This window comes from Neovison vison, chromosome 11, assembly GCF_020171115.1.
Source record: "Neovison vison isolate M4711 chromosome 11, ASM_NN_V1, whole genome shotgun sequence".
NCBI lineage: Eukaryota > Metazoa > Chordata > Mammalia > Carnivora > Mustelidae > Neogale > Neogale vison.
In genome coordinates, this window is record NC_058101.1 from 27,261,060 (window position 1) to 27,283,731 (window position 22,672).

Below are 22,672 nucleotides of genomic sequence, written 5' to 3' on the forward strand. Positions count from 1 at the left end.
GGAAAAGGGACAGTTTCTTCAACAAATGGTGTTGGGAAAACTGGATAGCCACATGTTGAAAAATGAAACCGGACCATTTTCTTACACCATACACAAAAGTAGACTCAAAATTGATGAAAGACTTCAATGCGAGGCAGGAATCCATCAAAATCCTAAGGAGAACACAGGCAGCAACCTCTTCGACCTCGGCCACAGCAACTTCTTACTAGACATATCACCAAAGGCAAGGGAAACAAAGGCAAAAATGAACTACTGGGACTTCATCAAGATCAAAAGCTTCTGCACAGCAAAGGAAACAGTATGTTGCTTCACATCAAACATAAAGACTCACTTCAGACATAAAGATACAGACTGAAAGTGAAGGGAAGGAAACACATTTACCATGCAAATGTAAGCAAATAAAAAAATAGAGAGTAGCAATACTTATATCAAACAAAACAGACAGAATCAAACAAAACAAAAACTGTAGCAAGAGACAAAGAAGGCCATTTACATGATAAAGGGATCAATCCAACAATAGAGTATAACAGTTATAAATATAATGCACCCAACAATGGAGTACCTAAATGCATAAGGCAAATTCTAACAGGAATAAAGAGAGAAATTGATGGTAAAACAATAATAGTAGGAGAGTTTAACATCTCACATCAATGTATAGATCATCGAGGCAGAAAATCAGTAAGGAAACAGTGTCTTTGAATGATACTCTAGACCAGATGGACATAACAGATATAGAGAACATTCCATCCAAAACAACAAAATAAATTAGCAGTAAAACTTTCTTCTATTACCCCATATTCTATATTTTATCAGAAATTTAAGAAAAACAATTTGGTGAAATGCTTTTACTTAGCAATATATTTTATAAATTGATAGAATTTCCCACTGCATAAATGCCATATTTTTTTTCCAAATTGAGGATCTTTCTGTGTAGTTCCCCACTTTCATTCATCTCTTCTTCTTCTTCTTCTTCTTCTTCTACTTTTGTTTTCCTTAGACTTGCTCAGTCAATGAATCCCGTTTTAAATAGCCTATAAAAAGTATTTGGGAGTACTCATATGAAAATGATGATTATTCTCATAATGGTGTCCTTCTTTGTAGGATCCAAATCTAAAAAAAAAAAAAAAAAGTAATTGACATGTAAAAGCCACTCAGAAAGGTACATTCTTACATAAAATTTCAACCATAATCTATTATGGTTTTAACTTATCTATTATAAAACCAGGAGAGATATGATCAATTTACAAAACAGCAAATGCAGAAATAAAAAGGGATTCATGCACATGGGAAAGGCAAACTACACATTTAACCTTCAGAGTCCTCTTTCCATGGTTATGAATCATTCCAAAAGCACAACTGTTTAAGAATTATTGGCTGATAACACTGGTGGAAAATAAGTCTGGATTTTTCTCCAGTCTTCAGTTTGAATAATATCCATTTTATGGATGAAGGGATCATGAAACCTGAAATGTTATTTATGTCACATTAATGCATATGTAATCTACTTTGGCACAATTTCAACTTCTAAATCTTCTGTAGGTGCTACAGATGAACCACTCACTTTGCTGATGAATAATTAATTAATTATACAGCTCTGGTTGGGATGATGAAATACAAAAGGCACTAGAAAGGAAACTAAGACCTGAATAAATGAAGCCATTGACTTACTTTTCTTCATCAGCAATTGCAATATCCACATAACCTCCAAAATGCAGATAGGAGGTCTGGGTTTTTTTGTCATCTCAAAACAGTAAGAAATTTAAAATAACACCTCTGATCTGCTATTATCAGACTAGAACTGAGTCCTAGGGAAGTAATCAAGGATATGCCCAAAGATATAAGTCCTCAGAAGACTTCTTATAATAATGAAAGAATAAATGTGTAAAAACAACTAACTTGGTTAGCTATATTTGGTACATCCATATAATAGAATATTATGCAATCATTTAAAAACATTTTCAGAAAAATACATTATTATGGAAGGAGGCTCATCATATGCTATTTGGATGAAAAAAATGAGATTATAAATAGAATGACTATACCGAATCCCTTGTACATATAAGTTTCACACAATTCTAAAGTTGAGATGATTCTGTGATATGTAGATATATGTGCATCTAAGAAGCAAAGATGCATCCAAAACTGTTACCAGTGATAATTTTGAACTGCTTAGCTCCCCACTAGAACATAAGCTCCGTAGGACAAAGACTTGGTTTTATTCACCGTTTTGTCCTCAGTATCTAGCACAAGGCCTAGCGTGGGGATGACATCATGGTACTCAATGAGAACCTGTTGAATTAAGGAATGGAATTTTTGATGAACTTAGTATTCTTTGACTATTTTTATTTGATAAATGTCCAATACATATATACACACACACATATATATATATGTTCAATACATATATACGTATATATATATAAATGTTCAATACATATATATGTGTGTATATATACAATATGTTCTATATATATATATGATTTTTTAAAATTAAGACAAGGTTTCTACTTATGCTTCTGCTATTTTCATAATTACTCTGAGTGTGAAAGCAGATCTAGCTCCCTTCACAGGTGGTTTGGATCAATCTGCAGTTGTGATTAGCTAAAAATATTTTATTTGGACTTCTCCACACTCTTTTTTTTTTTTTTTAAGATTTTATTTACTTATTTGACAGAGAGACAGGGAGAGAGGGAACCCAAGCAGGTGGGGTGGGAGAGGGAGAAGCAGGCTTCCCGCTGAGCAGGGAGCCCAATGCGGGGCTCGATCCCAGGACCCAGGGATCATGACCTGAGCCGAAGGCAGATGCTTGACAACTGAGCCACCCAAGTGCCCCTTCCACACTCTTTATGTATGAGAATAAGGAAATGGGGGAACCTTTATCTTCCCAGATTTTCAAGCTTCCGTGTAAGAAGTCACCTCCCTCAACCAAAGGAAGAAAACTCTGGATTTCACTTCAGTGACTACTACAGTGTTACTGTTGCTCTTGTATCCACCCCCTACTCAGCCTTCACCATGCACTTCTTTTTTTTTTCCCAAACAACTTTATTGAAATGTGCCAAGAGTACATGGGCAGCACAAAGATAATGAACGGGGTGAAAAAAAATCACATGTATCACCAGGGGCTATTCTAGGAGCACCAGGTTTTGTTTAAACCTTAAATGATCTTAGGAGGGGAGCACTACTGCTTTTCCCATTTTGCAGGTGAAAGACTCGAGGCTTAGGGAGATTAGCCAAGTTGCCCACAGCTCCCCAGCTGTTAGCTGGCAGGTGTGAGGACTGGAACCCTGTCCCCTGTGTCTCTCGGAGCGCATGTTCTTTACCAGCGTATAACACACGCGAGGGGGGAGATCAAACACAGTGGTACACGCAGTCAAGGCTCGGTGTAGCTCTCCTTGCCTTCATTCCCCACACTTTGGCATAGCTTTTTCTTGTTGTAAGGAGAGACAAGGAAGAAAAAGAAAACAGATACATTCCACCATCCCTCCCCCCATGCCTCCACGCCCAGGGGAGCAAATCAAATGAAGTCTGAGAAGCTTCTAGAGCAGTAAGCTGGTAAAAGTAGTAGAAATGTCAGATAAGAGTGAAGTACATGGGCTTGTAATGTAATGTTCTGGGCTTGGTTTTATGCAGACATTTCTTCTCATTATCTAGTCATGGGAAGAAAAAAGAGCACCTCCTCCAAAGCACATAATTTGCTGCAAATAGGTTTCTCAGATAACCTCTATTTAGAACTAAACAAAATCCAATATATTTCACATGCTACAATCTCGGCGGTGGAAATGAGTTATCTACTCTACGTAGCCTCCGTCCTAACTGCACATTAGAGTAACTGGGAATGATTTTTTTTTTAAGGTTTTATTTATTTGACAGACAGAGATCACAAGTAGGCAGAGAGGTAGGCAGAGAGGAGGAAGCAGGCTCCCCACTGAGCAGAGAGCCCGATGCGGGGCTCAATTCCAGGACCCTAGGATCATGACCTGAGCCAAAGGCAGAGGCTTTAACCCACTGAGCCACGCAGGTGCCCCGGGAATGATTTTTTTTAAGACTCAGAGCCAGAGGTGGGGCTCTCCAGGTAAGTCCTTGTACAGTGAGAGCTGAGACCCTCAGCAACCCAGCCCTGCTGACAGCTCCCACTTCAGAGCTCTGCCACTCACTAGCCGTATAACCCTAGTGTAGTTATTTCGTTTTCCTCAGCCTGAACTTCTTAGCTATAAAATGAAGATAATGAGCATACCGACCCAATGGTCGTCCACAGAGAGAATTCCTGAAACACCCAGAACAGAGTCCGGGATGCAGAACCCTCAAATATCCGCTCTCACTGCGGTGCTGATGGTGACGAAGATGATACCTGCGTGATCTTTCTCGCCTGACCCTGGACCATCACTTTTTACTCTACCCCAGAAAGCAGGGACCTAACTTCAACCTAGGCAGGATCTTATCATTCTGACCGTGAGAAGCTTTCCCTGAACAAACCTCTAGAACCATATTTACTTCGGAACTCGCCACGGGATAATAATATATTTAGGTCCATAGAGGGGAGGGAGGCAGGTGCCTCAGGAAGGACTGTACTCACCTAGGATTGAAATGAATTTCCTTCGGAACTTCCCTCGGGTCTGTGACTACTTTCTGGTTGTCTCTGTAATTAATGGGGTCATCAGGGATCCTGAATTTGGCCATCTGAATTTCAGAGTCACTCACTTGAGCACGGGAGATTCTTGCATAACCCAGTCTGTGGCAGAAATAGAAACAGTCTGTAAAGGTTTTATCACTGTACAGAAATCTGATGAGACCTAATAGACATCACCCGTGCCATTAGGCCAATTTCCCCATTTATGACTCTACTGGGTACATCGCTAGAATTAGCTGGATTTATTACCCCAAATATTTATCTAAATACTGCTCTTATTATATGAATGAATAAGAAACATGCACACATTTAATCAACGAAATGCACACTAATGAATATTCTGGTCTCAACAAATCACCTATCACACAATTACGTTCTGCATCAGGAACAGGAATTCTCCAGAATGCCAGGAGGGTATGCCTAAATGCTTTCTTACCTTTCAAATACTACCTATTTTCCTCCACATTTACAACTCTAAAATAAAAGATTCTATATGTCTGAAAAAAAAATTTGCACATCCTGTTTTTGCTTAGAGCATTCAGTTCTCCACAAAATCAGAGCATTTTATAAGAGGCCCAGATGGGAAAACAGGGGAACCATGGGCAACCAAGAATTCATTTTATTTTATTTATATTTTGCCTCTTCAAAAAACAAACAAACAAAAAAACTAGCTGTGTCATTCATTCACTTATTCAGGGAACAAATATATCAAGTTTCTACAACACGCAGAGGCATCGTTCTAGATGCGGGGGATAAACAGGGAACAGAACAAAACCCTGGTCCTCAGAGAGCTTTCAGTCCAGTTGGGGAGAACAAATCAAGTACGTGCGTATGTATGAAATCTATCAGGTGGTGAAAAGTACCCAAGGATCCCGGAGGAATCGGGTAGAAAGGACAGGGAAGAGTGGCAGAGGTTGGTAGTTTATAGCAGATGGTCGGAGCAGTGACAGGGAGCAAAAGAGTGAACAGAGTAAAGAAACAAACCAGACAGATTTTGGTGGAAGGGTGCTCTAGGGAAAGGGAACAGCAAATGCAAACGTCCCGAAGGAGACTGGGCTGGACTTTTCTGAGGGCCAGGGACGGGAGCGGAGTGCACAAGGGCAAACCCTCGGGGAGATGTGTTTGCCCGCATGTCAGGGATGGCGGAGGACGCAAAGCTCTCCGCGCCGACCGCTCGAAGCTGGACAGTGAGAGGGACGTCTGAGCGGTTCTGTGCAGAAATGCAGTGGCGGCTGTGTAGAGAACAGACTCCAGGGAAAGGGTGGGAGAAGGGAGAGCATTTGAGGCCATGGCAGTAATTTGGGTGACAGGCGGTGGGGACTGGAGCCAGACAAGTAGTAGGAGACAGATTCAAAACAAAAGCTGTACCTACGAACAAAATAGAGACAGAAACCGAGAGCCGGGGTGCATGGGGGTAGCAGGTCTGCCCACCATGAAGGGAAAGAGATCTGTGACAGCATCAGAATAAGGTGTCTGACAGGCTGAGCTATCTGTCTAAGCTCAGGTCCCCAGTCTGTGCAGTTCCCTGTCATTCTAGGTCACTGTCTCTAGTAAATCTAACTTTTGTTGTTTATCAAATCTCTAAGATCAAAGTTCCAATTCATTCCATAGATGCTGCCTTCCAGGTCCTTCTAAAAGTCCTTGAAGTTAAGGAACCAGACAATCCAAATGGTCTGCTAAAACAAAGAATCTCTTATTGTCCAATAAGTATTTATTAAGTGCTTATGAAGTACACGACTTTAAATTAGGTGGCTGAGATCAAGGTTATAGAATTGGTTTTATAGACAGAAATCAAAAACAATAATCCCTAACTTAATTAATTTGGTTTTTTTTAAAACTTTAAATTCCAGTTACTTAACATACAGTGTAATATCAGTTTCAATATAGTGATTCCACACTTCATACACCGTGCAGTGCTCATCACAAGTGCCCTCCTTAATCCCCACCACCTATTTTACTCATGCCCCCCACATCCCCTCTGGAAGCCATCAGTTTAGCTAAGAGTGTCTTGGTTTGCCTGCCCCTCTCTTTCTTTTCCCCTTTGCTCATTTGTTTTGTTTCTTAAATTCCACATATGAGTGAAATTCTATAGTATTTGCCTTTCTCTGACTTATTTTGCTTAGCATTATAATCTCTAGCTCCATTCATGACATTGAAAATGGCAAGATTTCATTCTTCTTATGGCCGAATAATATTCCACTTTGCGTGTGTGTGGGCGCAGCGCGTGTGTGTACCACTTCTTCTTTACCCATTCATCTATTGATGGATAGTTCGGCTGATAATAATTTGGCGATTGTGAATAATGCTGCTATAAACACAGGGAGGCATGCATCCTTCTGAATTAGTGTTTTTGCATTTGGGGTGTAGAAACCCAGTGGTATGATTCCTAGATCATATGGTGATTCTATTTTTAACTTTTTGAGGAACCTCCATACTGTTTTTTCCACAGTGGCTGCACTAGTTTGCATTCCCACTGAGGGTGCAGGAGGATTCCTTTTTATCTATAGCCTCGCCAGCACTTGCCATTCTTGTGTTTTGGACTGGAGCCATTCTGCAGGTGTGAGCTGATTTCATTGTAGTTTTGATTTGCGTTTCCCTGTTGATGACTGATATTGAGCAATTTTTGGTGTGTCTGTTGGGCCATCTGGATATCTTCTTTGGAGAAATGTCTGTTCATTTCTTCTGCCCATTTTTAGTTGGATTATTCATTTGTGGAGTGTTGAGTTTTATGAGTTTTGGATACTAACCCTTTATTAGATATGTCATTTGCAAATACCTTCTATATCTTCTCCCATTCCATAGGTTGCCTTTTAGTTTCGCTGACTATTTCCTTTGCTGTGCAGGAGCTTTTAATTTTGATGTAGTCCCCATAGTGTATTTCTGCTTTTATTTCCCTTGCCTCAAGATATAGATCTAGAAAGAAGTTTGTATGGCCGATCTCAAAGCAGTTACTGCCTATGTTCTCCTCTAGGATTTTTTTTTTAATATATTTTTTTCCAATTTATTTATTTTCAGAAAAACAGTATTCATTATTTTTTCACCACACCCAGTGCTCCATGCAAGCTGTGCCCTCTATAATACCCACTACCTGGTACCCCCAACCTCCCACCCCCCCCGCCACTTCAAACCCCTCAGATTGTTTTTCAGAGTCCATAGTCTCTCATGGTTCACCTCCCCTTCCAATTTACCCAAAAGCACATACCCTCCCCAATATCCATAACCCTACCCCCCTTCTCCCAACCCCCCTCCCCCCAGCAACCCACAGTTTGTTTCGTGAGATTAAGAGTCACTTATGGTTTGTCTCCCTCCCTATCCCATCTTGTTTCATGGATTCTTCTCCTACCCACTTAAGCCCCCATGTTGCATCACCACTTCCTCATATCAGGGAGATCATATGATAGTTGTCTTTCTCCGCTTGACTTATTTCGCTCAGCATGATGTTTCTGCAAAGAAGACATCCAGATGGCCAACAGACACATGAAAAAGTGCTCCATATCACTCGGCATCAGGGAAATACAAATCAAAACCACAATGAGATATCACCTCACACCAATCAGAATGGCTAAAATCAACAAGTCAGGAAATGACAGATGCTAGCGAGGATGCGGAGAAAGGGGAACCCTCCTACACTGTTGGTGGGAATGCAAGCTGGTGCAACCACTCTGGAAAACAGCATGGAGGTTCCTCAAAATGTTGAAAATAGAACTGCCCTATGACCCAGCAATTGCACTACTGGGAATTTACCCTAAAGATACAAACGTAGTGATCCAAAGGGGCACGTGCACCCGAATGTTTATAGCAGCAATGTCCACAATAGCCAAACTATGGAAAGAACCCTAGATGTCCATCAACAGATGAATGGATAAAGAAGATGTGGTATATATACACAATGGAACACTATGCAGCCATCAAAAGAAATGAAATCTTGCCATTTGCGACAACATGGATGATCCTCTAGGATTTTCATGGTTTCCTGTCTCACATTTAGTTCTTTCATCCTTTTGAATTTATTTTTGTGTTTGTTGAAAAAAAAGTGGTCTAATTTCATTCTTTTGCATGTGGCTGTCCAGTTTTCCCAGCACCATTTTTTGAAAAGACTGTCTTTTCTCAGGATTTTTTGTCCTGCTTTGTCAAAGACTAGTTGACCATAGAGTTAAGGGTCCATTTCTGGGTTCTTGATTCTGTTCCATTGATCTATGTGTCTGTTTTTGTGCCGGTCCCATACAGTCTTGATGACTACAGCTTTGTAATAGAGCTTGAAGTCTGGAATTGTGATGCCTCCCATTTTGCTCTTTTTCAAGACTGCTTTGGCTGTTTGGGGTGTTTTTCAGTTCCATACAAATTTTGGGATTTTTTTTGTTGTTGTTCTAGCTCTGCTACCTTTTCCATCTGTTGTAAACTAAATGTCTGTATCATCCCCCAAATTAATCCTAGTGGGCCATATTTGGAGATGGGGCCTCCAAGGAAGTCATTAAGTTAAATGAGGTCATAGGGCTGGGACCCTGATTCAATACTGTAGCCACTCTGGAAAACAGTGTGGAGGTTCCTCAAAAAGATGAAAATAGAGCTATCCTATGACCCAGCAGTTACACTACCGGGTATTTACCCCCAAAGTTACAAATGTAGTGATCCAAAGGGGCACCTGCTTCCCAATGTTTATTTGCAGCAACGTCCACAATAGCCAAACTATGGAAAGAGCCCAGATGACCATCGACAGATGAATGGATAAAGAGATGGTATATATACACAGTGGAGTATTACTCAGCCATCCAGCCATCCAAAAAAATATCTTGCCGTTTGCGATGACATGGATGGAACTAGAGGGCACTATGCTAAGCAAAATAAGTTAATCAGAGAAAGACAATTACCGTATGACCTCACTGATATGTGGAATTTAAGAAACAAAACAGAGGATCATAAGGGAAGAGAGGAAAAATGAAACAAGATGTATTCAGAGAAAAAGAAAAACCATAAGAGACTCATAATCATTGGAAACAAACAGAGGGTTGCTGGAGGGTGGGGGGTGGGGGAATAGGGTGATGGACATTAAGGAGAGCACTTGATGTAAGGAGCACTGGGTATTATAGAAAACTGATGAATCACTGATCTCTCCTTTAAAACTAATAATACATTACAAGTTAACTAATTGAGTTTTTTAAAAAAGATTTTATTTATTTATTTGACAGAGAGACACAGCAAGAGAGGGAAACAAGCAGGGGGAGGGGGAGAGGGTGAAGCAGGCTTCCCACCTAGTCGGGAGCCTGATGTGGGGCTCAATCCCAGGACCCTGGGATCCTGACCAGAGCTGACACTTAATGCCTGAGCCACCCAGGTGCCCCAACTAATCAAATTTAAATTTAAAAAAAAAATTTCTTTAAAGAAGAGACACCATACAGCCTATGTACACACACGCACTCTTTTTTTCTGTCTCTGTCTCCAGAACAGTGAGAAAATAAATCTCTGTTGTGCAAGCCACCCAGCCATATTTAGCATATATATGTAAATATTTATATATTAAAAATCTGCCACCTCACTCTTCCAAGGGGAGGTGATAAAGGTCTTGGGCCGCAAGTATACAGAGCCAAATGATCAGCTATTATGGGCACTGGTACTATAAATATCACTGTTCCTTAGCAACTCACAATATTTCCAACTTTGTTTTATACCTACTTTAGTATATATCATAAACAGTTTTTTAGAAGTTCTAATATCCGCATTAAAACAACCAGTTTAATAGGAATGTAAACAGAAACAGTGTTTTCAATCTGGTATCATATACTTTACAGAACTCACACTTTGGCATCTCCCTCCCACCTTAACCCTTTGGAAAGACCAAAAATAATAGTCAAGCTGTCCTACAGCCACATGGGCATGTTCTGGGCCTTTTGGAGTTCATTAGTGTCATTATTAGTGTAACCGGAACTATCTTGGCAACTCAAGGGTCTCCCTGTCTCCTCCCAGGAAGCATATGAACCCACCAGGAACCAATAAGGGTCACCATTTTATCAAGTCAGATCCAAAGTTCTCAGTAAGAGTCCACGTGGTCTGCTGCCTCCCTTCCCTGCACATATACTCCCCCTTACCTCTTCTCCCACCTCCTCACCCCTGCACACACGCCAGCCCTACCTCACTTTTCATCAGACACATCTGCCCTCCTGCCTTTGGGCTTCTGCACAGACCAGCCCCTGGAAGGCTCTGCTCTCCGCCACGGGGCCAACTCCTTCAACTCTCAGCTCCAATGTCACCTTCTCGTGAGACCCGCCCAACCCCCATTTACAGCGGCACCCCACCTCCATGCTCTGGACGCTCTTTCCCTCGCTCAGGTGTTTCCCACCATACTCACCACCTCCTACACTACGACCCCATGGACCTGCGACATTTTTCCCTCCTCCAGGGCAGGGATCCGACTCGGTTTTGTTTACTGCTGGTGCCTGGCACATGTCATGCTCCACCAGTGCCCGTTGCCCGATGAATGCAGGGAAGAGGAGTTGGGCAGCATGGGGTGCTTTTGCTAGACTAGGACTCCGGACTGAGCAAGCCGGGTCTCCGGGGAGAGAGGCTGATCCTGTCATTCCGTCTCACCCCTAGAAGCCAACCGTGTTCTCTCATAACCAGAGACCACAGATCTTGCAGTATAAAGGCCACTTGGGGGTGATGAGTTCAACGTCAACTCCTAGCTTCAGGTAGCCAATGCCAAGACACCTCCAGGTGATGACCTGGTCTGCGTGGAGAAGGGACTAAAGCCCAGAGAAGCCCAATCCTAGAAGCGCACGCCAGAGTTCCCAGCACTGTCCCGAGGAGGGTAGTTAAGAGGCATCAGGTCAAATATCCCCCCAAAGACTGTGTGCTTGCAGGACGAGAGCTGTGAGTTTCAGGGACTGTCTCCAGCGTGTTCCCTCCACTGACGAACCCTGTAAGTGGAGGGACCTGCGACTCAGTCCACGGTCTGCATGATCTGTCCCCGCTCGCCTCTCTCACGTCCCCTCGCTCCCATCGCACTCAACTCCAGCCACGCCGGCCTCCTCGCTGCGCTGTTACCGACCAATACCGAGCGCGCCACTCGGCCTTCTGTACGCGCTCCTTCCCGTGTGCGCAGCGCTCTTCCCGGGGTGGACGCAAACGACTGCACGCATCTCTTTCCGGCCGCTGCCTGTGCTCTGGACCCTAGCGCAGCCGCCCCCGACCCGCACTCCGCATCCCCATCCTTCCTCCCTGGCCTCACCCTTCTTTCCATCACATCGCCCCCTGTTGCTCTCTTTCTTCTGCGCTTATTTTCTGTCTCCTGCCACTGGAACGTAAGCTCCCTGGTAGTCAAGGATTGGTTTTGGTCCTGTTTGATCCCCACTGCTGAGAAAAATGCCTGGCACGTGATAGTAGGTATTTAATAAATACTTGTTGAATGAATGAATGATTGAAAAAAATGAATGATTGGTCCCTTTTTTGGTATTAAACTGTTTTAGCTTTGTTTTAGGAAATAGGGCCTAGAAAACAGATTTACAGTTACAAATTTAATTTTAAGATCCTTTAGATATATTATATGTGGATATATATATTCACACTAATGCATATATTATATGGATATTATTCACTTTTTTATATCCGGGATTTTTTATAAAATATGATTTACCTAGAGATCTCACCATAATAAACTAGTGATTCCAACAAGCGAGTTAGCCTACCCAAAATTACATGGTTAGAACTTGGCAAAACTGGAATTCAGCCCAGGGCTTTCTTACTCTGTGATCCGTGTTTCCGCCGTGCCCTCCAGTCTAGACTGGTACCCTTCCTAACATGTGTTCACAATTATGTGCTTATCATGCCTAATAACTTATACAATATCCTTTTTATATAATTAAGCTTAATTTAGCATTTAGGCTTTCTTAAATGATTAGGCCATGCCTTGAAAAAAAAAATGTTCAACTGTGTAACTAGCCAATGTTTATCAAAAGTAACAAAATTAATTGCTTCTATAAAGTTCCTCCTTTCAGGAGAGACCCAAAAGATCACAGTGATGGTAGATAATAAAACAGCAGCAACCAAAAACCTCTGCTCACCTGATCAGCCCTCGGTACATAATATATTCACACCATCTGTCTTGATCTGTGCTGTCAATATCCTAAGTAAAGAACAGAGGAGAGAAGGTTTAAAGCATAAAAAACAATGCCCTATCCTGAATCGCCAAGCAAATGTGTGAAGGACAGTAATAAACATGCATTTTGTGCACACAGTTTTCTCTGCCTCACTCCTAATGATCCGTTAGGATCCCAATTATTTGTTCATTCTACAGATATTTCTGGAACATCTCCTGGGGGCCCATCTTGGCCCTGTACTAGGAGCTGGGGGTACAAAGGTGAGGGTGGGCTGCAGAGGTGGGCCAGAGAGCTGGCTCCCACCGGCTTTCCAGGTCTTTGACTCCAAGCGAAATTTACTGCTCACCCCCTGACTCGGGTGGTTCTGCGCAGTACTCTGTATACACCAGCTACACCCTTCCGCGTAGTTGCTTCTGTGTCTCCAGCCTCCCCTTCCCCAGCAGAGGCCTCTTAATCACGCTGGCTCCCTGGTACTTAGCATGAAGCCTGGCATTCGGCAGGAGCTCAGTCTGGGTTTGTTAAATTGAATCATTGGAAATAAACACATTTGGGGAGTAATCATGAGTCTTTCTGATGTTGAAAGCTGAAGACCAGTGTTATTTTTCATCAGAGAAGCAGAACATAAACATATTCTTTTTCTGTAATGTGCTGGGAAAACACTAAATATGGAGCTTTTACACTGAACAAATTTCCATCTTCTTCTTTTTAAAGAATCCTATAAATGAAAAAGAGAACATTCTCTTGATCTTTTCTCAATTTTACCGTTAAAATGTAACGTAAAGCAGGTTTTTAAATCGCTAAAACGCTAGTATCTCTTTCTTAATTTTTTCATAAGCTTAATGGCGAACACAGGGACACTTGTCCATATTTATTAGGACGTACATGTCACACTTACATACACCCATGTACGTGCCTTGGCATACATGGGAAAATGACGATGCATTTTTTAAATTAAACTTTAAAATGTTAAGGATGAAAAAAGCAAGTAAATTGAAAGACTAGTATCTGGATTGCCTTGGAAAGAAAGAAAAATTTACTCATTCCCTTGTATATACAGGGAATAATAAACAATGAATACATTTAACGGTCACGTTTTAGATTTTTTAACGATGCTGTCAAATTTGAAGGCTGCAGGATTCAAATACTCATTTCTTAAAGAGAAAAATCTGTTCATCCGAGCATCTATGATTAAAACTCCTCTCTGCATTAATAAACTTCCTAATAGAAAAAGCTACAGAAGAATCCACTGCCAGTCTCGACCCAGCATCTAACCAAGGTAGTGGTAACCAACAGAGGATTAAATAAAAATCAAATAAAATCTCTCTTCTTTAACACCGTCCACATCCCTTGCACACACAGAGTATAAGAACTCCTTCTCTTATTAGGATGCATTTTTTCCCTTAGATTTGCCAAATATTGTGTTGTCTAACATTCTCTTGCACTTCAGAGACCATGTACTTACACAATTATCTTATTTGATTTTATGCGTACATCCACATGTACGGAACACACACGCATAGCGACCATTTACCAAGTGCCTCGTCTGTACAAGACCGAGGGCTCTGAGACATTATCTTCTATTTTGTCCTCATAACCACCCCGTGATGCAACTGGTATGATTATCACCACTTCACAGACGCTGCCACTGAGGCCTGGAGAATTTCAATAACTTGACCCCAGGTGACACCGCTGGTAAGTGCGGCCCCTGTTGGGCTAGAGAGACCACATGGAGACAGAGGCCCAGCCAACAACCAGCACCAAAGCCCCAGACATGTGAATGGGGCCATCTTAAATCCCCACCAGCCACCGCCACCAGCTGACTGCCCGGGTGAACCCAGGCAAGGAGGGAGAACCACCACACAACCCACAGAATCAAGGGAATCTTAAACCATTGCTGTTTCTAAGCTACTGAGGTTTGAGGTCGTTTGTTATATGGCGTTTAGTGACCAATACAACCTTTTATTCTTCTGACTTCTCCTTAATCTCTGTTTGTTACACAGCGCTTGGTGACTGATACAACCACCTTTTATTCTTCTGACCTCTCCTTAATCTCTCTTCTGAGGTAATTCCCTCACCAGCAGCCACATTACATGCAGCCTTCCCAGGGGTTTTCTCTGACCCGCCTCTCGCACTTCTCCAACTTCGTCACCGTGTCATCCACGTCCATGGTTCCCATGATCCCACAGACGGTGGCAGCAGCTTATTCTCTGTTTCTAGTCCTGCCCGCCCTCCTCGATTCCAAATCCGTACACCCGGCTGCCTGTTGGACATCTCCATCAATATCCCACAGACGCCTCCACTCAGGCTAGAGCTGAAGTCATGGTCATCCTTGCGGAACTCTTCTTCCTTCAGTGTTCTCTTTAGTAACATCGCCATCATAAACCCTCTGACGGAAGCCCAAATCGGGATCCATCCTGACTTCCCTTGCCGCTTCGTCCACTGTCGCCGAGATTCACTCGTCTCCCAGGTGTCGGACTGCCTTCCTCCCCAAGTTGTAGTATTTTTAGCTGTGTGTATATCAAGAGTGGAGTCCTGACCTCCTTTTCATCGAGGTGCGGCCATGTGACTAAATTCCAGTCCATGAAATCTAAGTAGACGTGTCGGAGGTTAGTTTCCTGGCATTTGCCTTTAGAGATGACTTGCATAGGCTCTTGGCCCCTTCTTTTCCCCTCCTCTGTCTTGCTGGCTAGAATGTGGTTCTGCCATCGAGAACCACGAGGCGCACCTGGGAACGCAGGCTCTGTAAAGCGAAGCCACAGGACAGAAGGGGCACATTCCTGACACCCTGGAAGGCACCAGTACTAAAAGCACCTGCCCAGACTTTTACATGAAGAAATACATTGCTCTCCTGTGTAAGCCACAGTGGAAACCCTCATCACACCCTGGTCCTTCTCATCTGTCTTTCCAAGCACTTGGTAAAATGGGTAAGCCTTTATCTCTGCAAACAGCTCAAGACATGATGTTAAAAGCAAAAGGTAAAGGACCAAGAAATCTACATAGGGCTTAATGAAATATTACAACTCTGTATTTCATGATCAATTCATGCATTTAACATTCCAGTGCACATAGGTCTCAAGGATTTGATTTGTGTGTCAGTTCCCTGGAGCGCGATTGTATCTGGGGACACTGACAAATTGAGGTTTCAGACCCGAACAGGTAGGGACTGATTCCATGATGGAGGCCCTGTATGGGCGGTCAGCCCGCCTGTCTGTATATTTCTTTCTATGTTTTACTCTCAGCATCATAATGAAGTCGCATAAGGTAGCAGATTTTATTTCCTAACATGGCTACAATAACCCACTTTCCACACGGCATTCTTCTAATTTGACCTTGATACTCCTCCCATGGAGAGATGGGGTTTCTGTCTCTCCCACTTAAATGCAAGCAGGGGTCACATGAAAGCGGAGGTCATGCTACGTAACCCACAAGACTGGGGCCCTATAAGGCAATACAACTTTTTCCTGATTCTCTGTGGGGCATACTCTGAGAACCCAGCCGTCTAGAGGGAGGAAGCCCAAGCTAACCTGTGGAGAGAAACCAGGATCGGCAACCACCAGCACCAACACGCTACCTGGGAAGCATCTGCAAAGTGGACCCTCCAGCTCCCAGCTGAGCCTCCCAGCTGTGGGACACGGAGATGAAGCTCCCCCCTGCCCCCAGCCCTGTCCACACTGCAGATCCAGGAGCCACAGACAATAGCTGTTGTATAAAACCAGCATGTCTCTTGGTTTTCTGTGCAGCGGTATATAATCAAAATACCTATTAAATTGTTGCACTGGGTTGTTGGTTTTTTTTTTTTTTAACATGAAGAAGAAACATTTTACCGAAGAAATCAGAAATCCTATTAAGATTATGTTACCTTGACGTTGCCGTGTTCAGTGAGCTGTCTATAATCTCTGGAACCAGGTGCTGAAGTGATGTAGCCCAGAAATATCACTTGCTCAGAGCTCCTTTTCAGTAGTTTTGAAACAGCAATTGCCTGAAGTTTCCTGTCAAGGTCATCTCTAAAATGCAAAAATGTACTTCTTTATTGTATTTGCAAGACAGTTCTTAAAAAGCGCTAGGTATGTAAGTGCCCAAAGAATATCTTCCCACAGTATGCAAACCCCAAGTAATTCCTACTTGGATGAATGAATTAACGCTATACAAATGCACAAGACAGAGACACCACACTTTGGCCAAGCAGGCTGACAGACTCTGGACGAAGAACGTGATCTTTCCCCACATATCAGTTGAAGTCAAGTTGATTGAAGTATCTATTCAAAGACAGCATTTTTCTCGGGTTTTCATCAGAAGAAATAGCATCAGTAATCTAAGAGCTGATTGCCAGTATTACAGCTAAAGACTAGTAGGCAAAATAATAATAATAATAATAATAATAATACACAGTTTAGAGAATTGTGAAAATAGAAAAAGAGCCAGAAGTACTGGTAAGAGGAAAATTCCTAACGTTCACAGACCACACCAGCTTTATGGAACCTACTCAGCTCCATCAACTGAACACTTTCTGAAAGCCTCCTTGGCTCTTCTGGTCAAATGCTGGCTAAACATGATGCTTTTATTAGGCTCAGCACTGTAGATGTGTCACTGAGATAATTAGGTAGGTACGTCATGCATTTAAGGGGCCTAAAGTCAGTCAGTCTGGGGAAAAATAGGGATATCATATTTGACATTATCCAGCCAGGAAAACTGAAATCACTCTAGGTGTTTCAAACAGGCAGAATTTAGTATAGGAAACTGGTGACCTAGGTGATGGGAAGCAGAAGAGGAATCAGTGAGGCAACCAGAGTTTAGCAACAATGAGAAGTCAGTACCACTGGTCGGGCTAGAGAGAGAACAGGAGGAAATGATATGCCCAGAGTTGCAAGCCAGCCCTGACTGATGGGAGATGGGGCTGAGGGGGCGGGCGGCCCAGAAGTTGCTGGGGCCACCTAAGGAGCAGTTAGAGCCACAGGAGAGACTCAGCTGCTGCCAGAGACAGCAGAGAAAGGATAAAGAGAAAAAAAAGAGAGAGAGAGAGAGAGAGATGATAAACTCCTTGTGTTCTGTCCTCCTCCAGCCCTCCAGGCCTCCAGCCCTGTACCAGTGCCTTCCATAGGCTAAACCTATCCAGGAGCCAGAAAGCAACAGAGTTGGGGCACCTCGGTGGCTCAGTGGGTTAAGCCTCTGCCTTCGGCTCAGGTCATGAGCTCAGGGTCCTGGGATGGAGCCCTGCATCGGGCTTTCTGCTCAGCGGGAAGACTGCCTCCCCCCTCTCTCTCTGCCTACTGCTCTGCGAACTTGTGATCTCGCTCTCTCTCTTTGTGTCAAATAAATAAATAAAATCTTAAAAAAAGAAAAAAAAGAAGGCAACAGACTCTGGGAAATGTGGTTCCCTGCGATGTTTAGGCAAGAGGGAGACAAGCCAGCAATGGATCCAAGAGCAAATAGGCAGTAGAACCCGTATAATAGGCATCTATAGAGACAGGTAGCTAATAATGACTTAAGCAAAACAAAACAAAACCACAAATAAATAAATAAACAAACAAACAATGACAAAGGCAGATAGAGATAGCCAAGAACTGTCAAGATCAGAGAAACCTCACTGAGGTAGGATCTGAAGGCAGAAGTAAGCCTAGATAAGAATGTACAGACAGCTGAGTACTATTAAAAGATGTCTCAAGAAATAGAAGGGTCGAAGAACTGCCATTTGTTAAATGTCTTTGCTATTGAATATTCACAATCAATGAGAGGCAGGCATTAGCTCTATTTTTAAATGAGGCTGAGGACCGTGCCTAGGGTTATTTTGTAACTTCCATGTCCTGCTCTGTTCTCAGCCCTCCTGTGTGCCCAGAGAGGCTCACCCATGCAGAAAAGCATCTCCTGGGATCTCTCTTTTCTGCTGATATCCAGTTAGGTTTGGCCATTTGGAGGCACCAGCAGGAGATAAAAGTTTGGGAGAGAGAGAAGTTTGGGTATTTCTTCCCCAGGAGCTGTATTCGTTATACTTCGTGGTCTCTCCTCCCGACTGCTATAGTATCTCTTATCTGTTCTTCTGACCCTTGCCATCTTGGTGAGTAGTTTCTTAACTAGGTCTGCGGTGATTTCTGTTCCTTCTGAAACACACAGCTGGAATTCAGATCTGGCCAAGAGAATTCCAAGGTCACTGTACCACAGAGAGTGTTTTCATGCAAATATATTTTAGCAATATATTATTGGAAAAAAAATCTATGCATTGGGTTTAACATTTTCTCAGGAGATTAATTTCATTCATTGATAATAGTAAAAATAAATAGTATGCTGGGGTGCCTGGCTCGCTCAGCTGGAGCAACACGTTGACTCTTGATCTCAGGGTCATGAGTTTGAACCCCATGTTGGGTATAGAGATATTTAAATAAATATTTTTTTTTAAAAAATAGTGTATGTATGAGTATAAAGAAAGGAGAGGAAAGGAGGGAGGGAACGTGAGGGGGAGGGAGTGAGAGAGAGAACACATTTTCTGTTTCCTTACCTGTTAGTGTTTGATCAGCCCAATAACCCTATAATGTGGGTTGGGAAAAATAATTTTATCCAATTCCGAACAAGAGGACTGGAACTCGCTGAGGTTCTCTTACAACAGGACCAAAATTGTAACTACAGACTACAAGTTCTGTATATTCATGATGTTATAAGAAAAAAAAAAGTGGTGATTACCTGGTGACTCAATTAATTGCAGAAGATAACATTAATTTTAGTTACGGTGTACACCTAAATGCTTCTAAGGAATGCTGCGATTTCCTATCTGTTGGTGGTAAAGAGGTATTTGTGTAGTTGGTAATTTAAAAATTCTTGTTGAATCAGCTAATAACATGCATAAAAATTCCATAATTCACTCCTCATGTGACTTCCTATTTGTATGCTCTAATCACTAGGAAATGAAATCTCTCAATATTTATTCACATAGTGATTTTTTACTAGTATTGTAGAAAACAACAGCAAATGGAAACATGTAATGGTAGCTTCTCCGTTTATTCAAAGGATGACCGTCTTCACATCACCTGTTGGGGGGAGCTACAGTGCTCACGCACAGGGCATCAGCAGAGCGGTGACTCCCGGGGCAAAGACCATGCCTAGCTCTGTGCCTGGAACATGGCAGCTGCTTGATCTGTGTTTGATGAGGCCATTCTTTTTCACACTATCCAACAGACCTTACATTTAGAGTTCTCTGATTTGGTTTAATAACAACGCCGGTATGAACTAAGCACTTACTATATCCATGTATTTTGCATGAGATGATATCTCATTTAATTCTCATAAGAACCCTATGAGATCAGTATGTTACAAATGTGACAATGGAGGCCCGAGACAATTAAATAACCTGGTGAAGGATACACCTCCAGTTAGGATTCAGACCAGAGGGTCTGATTTCCATGCTTTCCACGGTCTGGAATTCCATGCTTCTAGCCACTCAAATACACTGATTGCCTTCCTGGGGTTACCGCTGCTCAGGGCTAGCTAGCGTTGTTGCTGCCATTGTCCCTGCACGTGTGCACATAGGTGTGCACATCCTCACGCACGCATGGTGTATGTGTGCGTGCGTGTATTACCAAATCAAGTGAACAAGCAAGAACATGGGAAAGGTGTGTTGATTAGAGAGCTTTACAGACGCAGTTGATAGAAAGTTAGAAAACGTAACCCTTCCCTCCTCTTTTCCAAGCACATTCTGAGGGCTCTCTTTTCTCTTCTCTTTCAAGTCTATTTACATTTTGGAGGTTAGAAGGAGTTAAACAGGGCAGGAGGAAAAAAGTAAAGGAAAAATGGGAAGGGTTACAGTCAGCCGTTTCTTAACTTTAAACACAAAAGCTCCTATTTTTTAAAAGCCAAACCCGATGTGATATAAGGTCAGCAGAATGGGTTTTTGAATGCCTGTTCTTGTGATGTGAAAACTATTGAGAGAAACAGAGGCATTTCTTCAAACAGCTTTTTAAAGGTCTTCAAAGACCATCGGTATCATCCGTCCTCAAACACCCTTCCTATTTCTAAAGAGACATGCAAGGGTCCAGTGACGAATGGTTCACTTTATTACATTTGGATGGTTTGTTTACGTTACTGAGCTGTGACTTAGCTCAGAAGATATTCAAGTATGCCTTCGCAGATCCAAAGAATGCTGGGAGAGAACCAGAAAATACGGGGAGCAGACACATTGGTTTTGTTGAGGCAAAGCTTGCAATACAGCGGTATTCTGATGGCCCTAGTGCGACTTTAAAGCTCTGTGGCCTCTTGTCGTTGATGTGGACAGGACCTATATGCCCTGTCTAATAGCACTTTAGGTTAGTACTTTTTTTAACCCGCTGAGCCACCCAGGTGCCCCTGGTTAGTACTTTTTAAAAGATTTTATTTATTTATTTGGCAAAGAGAGAGATCACAAGTAGGCAGAGAGGCAGGCAGAGAGAGAGGAGGAAGCAGGCTCCCCACTGAGCAGAGAGCCAGATGCGGGGCTCGAACCCAGGACCCTGAGATTGTGACCTGAGCCGAAGGCAGAGGCTTAACCCACTGAGCCACCCAGGCGCCCCAGGTTAGTATTTCCAATTGTTATGACAGAATGTTTAGCATGGCGGAGTATAAATTAGACACTTTTATCTTTACTTTTATGATATACGGTTGGCATTATTCATGATTTATTCAGTACAAAGTCACTGGTTGTAAGTGTCTTCCTTCGGGGATAAATCTCACTCCCCATTCCTCATGTCCCTTTACAGCAGGACTTGCTTAGAAAACCACGCCTGGCCTTTCTCTCTCACACCTTTCACTTTTTGGGAGGACTTTTCTAACTAGTTCAGTTTGGCAGAACGAACTGGGTGCGCCTGCCTCAAATCCTCCCCCTCTCTTCTCCCTGCAACCTGCCAGCTTGCAGACCGGCTGCTTCTGGCATATTCTCTCTACTGAGGGGAGAGTTTGACGGGGCAGACTCTGCCCCTCCCACTCGGTCTGCGGCTTTGGGGGAGTCAGTTTCCTGTATTGTTGGGGGGATGCTTCAGCAGGCCCCTGGGGACAAACTTAAACCGTGTCACCCACATTGGCTTATCAGAATTAAGGGAGAGTTTGATCTCCCTGCCAGATTCCCCTGCCTACCCATTAGCAGACTGTGAGAACAGGAGGGCAAAGGGGATATCGTTTAGTACCCTCAAATCCCAGCAGTAGTAATCCTGTAGGAAAAAAGAATTTCCTTTTTCTGTAGTCTGGTTTAGCATGTGGCCAAGTACAAGCCGGCCTCGAGCCGGGTCTGCCTCACGCCGTGCTGCACCATCCTGTCTGACAAGTCATCTACCCTCTCTCAGTCCACAGTCTTTATCTGTAAAATGGGACTATAATGGTCCTAACTGTGTACAATAATTCACTTAGCACAGCACCTGCTCAGCCACTATTGGCTCACATGGGACCCTGGTCACCGCCCTGGACCCTCACTAAGGACCGCCTGCATCTCAAAGTTTTCTATGCCTCATTCTTAAAACCAACTACAGAAGGAAAAATGCTTGGGGAGTAAATTTAAAAAAAAGGTCAAGGTATGGAAATCAAAGTAGTGTGTTAATCATATTTCTTGGGATTCGGGTACTATGAGAAAGACTGAAGAAACGCACTCGTGATTCCCAAAGTGTGTCACCACAAAATCCACGAGTTTGCCGGAGATGTTCACGGTCAGCGTGATGGCTGGTGCGATCTCGCCCTCTGGTGACGGAAGAAGGTGATGCTCCGATCGCACAATCGGATACCGGGACAAAACCATGATCCTGCGTTGAATGAAAAGAAACATGCACATCACCATGCGTCCCACCACATCACGGAGACAGGACTAAGCTCAGGTGTTAAAAAGGGACATGTCACACTTCAGGCAAACCGCTGAGGGCCATTTAGAGCACGAACGCGCAGTCGGCTAGACAGGGCAATAAATCTCCACTCTTAGCATGTCTCGCTGTGTCCCTAAGCACAACGCCATCAA

General features: G+C 43.0%; 1 protein-coding gene across 3 annotated transcripts in view; it reads right to left on the bottom strand.

The window, feature by feature from the left end:
* Positions 1 to 840: 840 nt before the first annotated feature.
* CWH43 (cell wall biogenesis 43 C-terminal homolog) overlaps positions 841 to 22,672 on the bottom strand; it is a 55,114-nt gene continuing 33,282 nt past the window's right edge. For 2 of the 3 annotated variants that reach the window (XM_044224450.1, XM_044224448.1), the window contains 5 exons: positions 22,314 to 22,463; positions 16,577 to 16,721; positions 12,682 to 12,743; positions 4,574 to 4,729; positions 841 to 1,110 (listed from right to left, as the gene is read on the bottom strand). In XM_044224450.1, coding sequence (XP_044080385.1) covers positions 1,032 to 1,110; positions 4,574 to 4,729; positions 12,682 to 12,743; positions 16,577 to 16,721; positions 22,314 to 22,463 — 592 coding nt within the window. In that variant the 3' untranslated portion in view covers positions 841 to 1,031. Of the gene's footprint in view, positions 1,111 to 4,573; positions 4,730 to 12,681; positions 12,744 to 16,576; positions 16,722 to 22,288; positions 22,464 to 22,672 lie in introns of all 3 variants that reach the window. The other variant, XM_044224449.1, reaches the window with a different exon arrangement.